Below are 6,000 nucleotides of genomic sequence, written 5' to 3'. Positions count from 1 at the left end.
AAAAAAAAGTTTGCGTCTATCTCCAGTTACCGCCAACAGCAACCACAAGGACAACAACTTCTCGTAATACAAAAAAAAAAAAAAAAAAAAGGTATTCAAGAAACTAAAACACATAACAGTAACGACAGAATCAAAGTGCAGACTGTTTCTGGCTGCACAGCTTTTCTTTCTGGGTATTCACTCCACCAGGAAACAGGTGAGATTGCCGTACGCTGCAATACTGAAACTAGTCCCCCGGATGCCTCAGGTGTTGCAGGGCAGGAGTTGGCTCAAGGTTGCCCTCTCTTGGTCAGTTTTGGCACTGCAGGCAACAAACAGTTTGTGGATCCACTTATGTAGTTTGAGATTTTCTCCCAACAGTCATTTTCTTGCTCTCCATTTGTTCTGATCTTCTTCTCAACATCCAGCCAGCAAAGCCTCGTCACAACACCGGGCTCTCTTCAATGCATCTCTTCCACAATTTTAATTGAACATCCCCCCACCCTCCCCATTTTTGATTTATTTTCTTTAAATGTCCCAGCAATGATGACTGTAAAATTTAAAAAGAAAGAAAAAATAAAATAAAAATGGGACAATGAGAACAAGGCCCAGAGCATTTCATGTCATGTAGCGAGTGATCGCTCTCAGAGCGTATAACAGTTCTGCTTGCATTCGCGCTTCCATAAGAAGCAGATTAACATGAACCTACAGGGGAAGAAGAAGAAGAAAGAAAAAAAAAAGTTATTAGAAGGCTGCACTTCACTGAGCAACTACAAGATCAAATCAGTCAATCCACCCTTTAAATCTCACCTTCTCGGAGTGCTGAAACTGCCTCCAGAAACTCTCATACATTCGTTTGGTGGTCTTCTCAGGACTACACACGATGGTCTTAATATAGATCTTAAAGCTACGGTCCAGGAGCTGGTTGATCTCTCCATAATCATAGTCATCATACCTGAATAAGACATAGCAGTGGTGTTAGTAATGAGGCCACAGAGCTGCCTGAACATTGTGTAAGAAAGAGCTCAAGTGTCTGACCTGATGCCAAACATGCAGTGTATGTAGTTCCAGATGGCCCTGCGCAGCATGCTGGTGTCCACGTCCTTGTGTGTAGCCATGGTGTTGTAGGTCAGGTTGTAGACCATGTGAAACTTCTCGTCCAGCATTTGTCCGACGTCAGGATAGAGTCGGTTGACCAGAGAGAAGCCATGGTCCTCCCAACTGTAGTCCTGCAAAAACAATAAAGAAAATAAGTCAGTAACAGTAGCACAGACCACACCGTGTTTTCACCCCACAAATCATGAGTGTTGCGTCTGATGTGCACCTGCGCTCTGAACGTGGGTACTTGCTCCCCTCTCCTGGAGAAGTCCTTGTAGCCATAACTGGGGTCCTCAAAGTGGCGCGAGATGTCTCTCGGGGGGGCTGACTCCTCGTCCTCTGATGTGACCACCAGCATGCTCTCCGTCTTCTCCCTCTCGAAGCGGGTTGCCATCTCCTCCTGGCTGGCTTCCTCGTCGTCGCGGCACTCCTGCAGCTGCTTCATCCTCTCCATCAGCACCTCCACCTCACCGCACATGTCCTTTAAGAATGCATAGTCGGGGTTAACCTCTGAAGTCTTATCACCATTTATCTCTCTGCACAAACACTGCAGTCGCCTACCTGATTGCCGAGCAAATCGTCATGGTGATTAGCGTGACCGTTGCCATTGGCTATGTCGCACACGCAGTACTGGCTAAGGGAAGGGGGTCTGAACGTGTGCCCACCGTCGCAGTGGATCTCGGGTGTGATGCCACAGCCAAAAGTGAACGAGGCGAGGGAATGGTAGTGTGTGAGCAGGACCACGGCATGGATTAGCTCTGCCAGAGACCAGCTGTGCTCCTCGGCCTTCAGAAGACCCTGAGAAGGGGAGGGGGGGGAATATGTGAGTGATGAAAGCCAAATAATGACTTCAATATCGCTGACCTTTCAAGCAAGAAGTGGAAAATATGTTTTCATCCTTCAGTTTCAAATTAAAGCCTCTCTCCCATCACGCTCGATCTGCTCTCCTCTCTCGGTCACTACACCTCTACTGCTAAAACCCTCCAATCTGTCCAAATCCTACAGCTGCAGCTATACTCTAGCCTCCACCCATGATCTCAGCTGGTTACATCAGACTTTTCACATCCACCCCTGCAGACCTTGCCTGTCTTCTCACCTCAATGTGTTCCTTGGTGAGAAGCCACGGTCGGTGGGCCAGGATTTTGTTGAGCTCTCCGAGCTGCTGCAGCTTCTGCGGGGCTTCAAAGAGGCCGTTCAACCACTTGGGATCTCCCCCAACCTGAAGGAAGTCGTTGACGTGCAGGTTGACTAAGTAGGAACACTGGTGTCTGGCTGCTGCCTGCAAGACATGCGAAAAAGCGAGATTTACGACTTTGCACAGAGAGGAAGTCGACCTGGTTTTATTCTGAGAACGTCAGAGGCTGAACCTGGCTATACCATGATGCCGATGTAGTGTCGGTAGTGCAAAGGCAGGGGTCCGTCCATCTGCAGCAGGTAGTGCTGCGTCCGGAGAAAACTCTCCAGGTACTGTGGATGGAAACCCATCACGAGGGAAATGTTATCCAGGCGGCCGAGGGCTGCAAACGCATCCTCAAATATCGATTGAGTCCTGGAGTCCACTTTACTGATTTGGAGGATCTAGTCAAAGAGGACATAAATAAACCAGCTGCTTCTTCTCTTAATTTCATATTTGAGGTCTGAAGTGAGGTTACAGTCCGTCTCATACCTCTTTTTCAGGGATAAATCTGCTTGGTCCGTTACCCAGAGGTCTTGGGATCCGTATTCCCAAGTCCTGCAAAACAAGAGAGGGAGAGAGAAACACACAAGGCTTTTAAATCTCAACGCAAAACAAAGCAGATAAACTTCCAGTACCGAGCACCACTTCTCACTTTTGCAGTCACCAATTTTTAACCCAAGCAGTGTGAGAACCCAGAGTGACTTTCTTTAAATGTTTGACACCAGTAAACCTGCAGAGAAATAGTTTAATATCAGAGTTCAGACTGTGGATGCTTCTCGCAACTATTGTCAGTGTCAGGAGCAGAATTTACGCTTAAAAGCAAAAAATACATTGACCCCAATTCACCTTTGATGGGATACCCAACACACAAAGTTAAAAACACAATAGAAACCCTTGCACTGCCTCCTTTATGCCCTGTAACTTTCCGCTGCTTGCCGAGACATGTCTAGCAGCGGACACTGTCCCGCAGCGCACAATGAAGCCAATGAATGAATGACCACTAATTGTACATTAATCGGCAGTGACACTCGTTTTAAAACACGTCAAACTCACAGGTAGACTTCCAGAAACTCAAAATGAGCAAAGAAACCAAACTCCACGGAGGGTTTCTTAGTTCAGATGATCTATAACTCCCGAGTCGCAAACAAGCCCGGACAAAAGGCTGCACTGCAGCTCGTTCTTTAAAGAGGAAAACGTCACTTTTAAACAAAAAATTAAACGCCACATAAGCTAGAGAAATCCCGGCTTAGATCACCGGAGCAGGCTCACCGACAGCTGCCTTTCGCTGCCTTTTCTTTTTTTTCCCTGTTTCTACCCCCCTCTCGTCTTTCTCTTACCTTCTTGCCCAGCCGCTCACAATGGGTGCATATCTTGAACAAGCCTGTCACCGCAAACGAATGATTTTCCACGTTTTCTGCCGGTGCGACCGCGTGCCTCATCTCGCGTTCTCGCTGCACCTGTGTCGTTTCAGCGGCGTAAAAAAGGCGAAAACATGTAATTTTGATGCCTGTCGCCTCCTCTCTTTGTTCCTCCGGGCACTAGGCACAGCGCTCGGCTGTCAGCTGTGGCAGCAGAATGCGCTCCTCTCTCGCTCATACATTCGGTAAATAAGTCGGGGCTCGCGTGATCGACGCGCTCGGCAACCAATCGCATGAGGAAAACAGCCTCCGGCCAGCCAATGGTAAATCTGGAGGGCGGGGGTAAAGCGCGAAGAGGAGGAGGAGGGGTGCGGGTGAGCTGAGAGACGCCCCCCTCTAAGAAAACATCATCACTTCTGTCTTTTTCTTTTGTTCCCTGCTGCCAATAATTATGATTGCATTTACTGTCATGTATTAAGCTCTATGTGCCGACTGATACATGCAATCAGTACAGGATGGCTTGAGGCTGAAATCAATACCACCCTGTCGCGCTTATCACATTGCAGGAATGCTTAAAATAGTTCTTGCTGACAAAAATGGAGCTTGAACATGGAGTCTGCGTGGGTTAATCTGGGAGTTTATCTGTGCATTCAGGGAAAACAACAACCACTCAAAGCCAGCTCCAGCATGCACCACCACCTTCCCTTGTTGCTGCACTGGAGGGCAGGGGGGTGTAAGCTGAGCCCCCAGCTCGCCTTGAGTAGTGGAAACAGAAAAAAAAAAAAAAAGAAGAGGTCCACTGTGCAAAGATCATCGAGATGGATCGGTGCAGGACCTGCTGCAACAACAGCCCTTCAGTTGGTGGTTTTTCACCGCAGCCTATCGCACCACAAATGCTGCCACTTCTCCACCAATCAGGCTGACCGAAGGAGTTCTTTTTTTTAAAAGCCAGGAGGAAGCAAAGATAAGAAAGGCAGCTCTCTTATGGCTTTGTTTATCCCAGCCGACAATAACACATTCAGTAGAACGGCATATAACTGGTTTATCACATCGCAGTGGTTCACAAAGTCAATGATTACTCAGAGGGATATCACATGAGACCATCAGGAAAACAACTGTGCGCGATGCAAACTTTATATTTATACATCTGATTTCATTCACACAAGTTATTTTTATTTTGTTTTAGGTGCAAGATGCAGGGCATTTATATGTGAAAATCTTTATGAACAGGAGGTAGATGGTTCAGCAGCACATGTGAGTCAAATGTTGTTTCTTCTGGACTGCCAGCAACCACATTACAAAAGCACTAACGCATCCACAAAGTGGCTGCAAAGACACACAGACAGACACACGATATTTCAAGATAACATGTTTCCCAAAGCAAATGGAGCTTTTCTTTTAAGAGATTTCACACAAACTCTTTTCATGTGGACAAAAGTTCAACAGTGTGCTTTAAGTTTTAAGAATCCATAGAGTTTGACAAACTGTCCTGAAATTGGGTAATCTTTACAGCAACAAGTCATGATTAAATCAGCATTCGGACCGACTCTGGAGGAAGAGCCAATAAAAAAAAAAACAAGCTAAATTTAGAAAAGATGAGTAAAAAGAGGAAGTCAAGAAAAGGCAAGTCTGACCCTGCACTCGCCAATCAAGAGCCTGCCCTGCCAGTTTGTCAACCCACTACAAGTCCCCAGTGCTGATAACGCGATAGTACGATGTTCAGCAGGTTCATTGTGTGTACCCCGCACCCACTTCTCCTTCCTCCACCTTCATCACCAACACTACCCACTGCCACCACTAACACCACCTCTGCCAGTCCCTCTCCTGATGCCACAGGGTGGGGTGCAGGGCGGCAGTAAACATGTTCCCAGGGCTGGAGTCAGCACTCCCAGGGCTGCCGGGAGCCCCATGGCTCAGCAAAGCTGCAGAAGAGGCTTGTCAGCGTTCGGGCTGACGACACACCAAACCTTTTCACATAAAAGCGCTTAGGCGCGGGGGTCCGGCCTCGCAGACAAGGCCAAACACTATTGTCAGAGTCCACGCACCGACTACGCAGTAGGCTTTACTGTACTCACATTTATGGGGGGAGGGAGAGTCTCTGTGATTCAGGGAATACTGTACATGCCCCTACCTTGATTAAGGCCATGATTTCTTTGGGTGATAACAAGCTTTATGTTGGGGTTTTTTTAGTCAGTACACAGTCCTGAATTACATAAACAACACACATGCTTTTTAACACCGAGCAGACTCTTCCGAACCGCTAAACCTTGTGTGTTTCCTCATTTGTCTTGGGTGTTGACACGATTTAACAAAACCTAACTGAACTGCTCACCTCAATATGTGGCGCCTCTAAGACTTTGTACATTCCCGTGTATCTTCTGAAGCTGA

General features: G+C 47.2%; 1 protein-coding gene across 2 annotated transcripts in view; it reads right to left on the bottom strand.

Moving 5' to 3' along the window:
• sesn1 (sestrin 1) overlaps nt 1-6,000 on the bottom strand; it is a 71,776-nt gene continuing 65,776 nt past the window's right edge. The window contains exons 1-9 of one of the 2 annotated variants that reach the window (XM_012923997.5): nt 3,592-3,850; nt 2,744-2,809; nt 2,455-2,655; nt 2,174-2,356; nt 1,639-1,875; nt 1,304-1,558; nt 1,018-1,208; nt 790-934; nt 1-684 (exon numbers count right to left, since the gene is read on the bottom strand). In XM_012923997.5, the coding sequence (XP_012779451.1) occupies nt 598-684; nt 790-934; nt 1,018-1,208; nt 1,304-1,558; nt 1,639-1,875; nt 2,174-2,356; nt 2,455-2,655; nt 2,744-2,809; nt 3,592-3,693 (1,467 nt within the window). In that variant the 5' untranslated portion in view covers nt 3,694-3,850 and the 3' untranslated portion in view covers nt 1-597. Of the gene's footprint in view, nt 685-789; nt 935-1,017; nt 1,209-1,303; nt 1,559-1,638; nt 1,876-2,173; nt 2,357-2,454; nt 2,656-2,743; nt 2,810-3,591; nt 3,851-6,000 lie in introns of those variants that run through there. The other variant, XM_012923996.4, reaches the window with a different exon arrangement.

Source organism: Maylandia zebra, linkage group LG15 (assembly GCF_041146795.1).
Source record: "Maylandia zebra isolate NMK-2024a linkage group LG15, Mzebra_GT3a, whole genome shotgun sequence".
NCBI classification, from domain to species: domain Eukaryota; kingdom Metazoa; phylum Chordata; class Actinopteri; order Cichliformes; family Cichlidae; genus Maylandia; species Maylandia zebra.
This window is presented reverse-complemented; position numbering and strand designations above follow the sequence as displayed.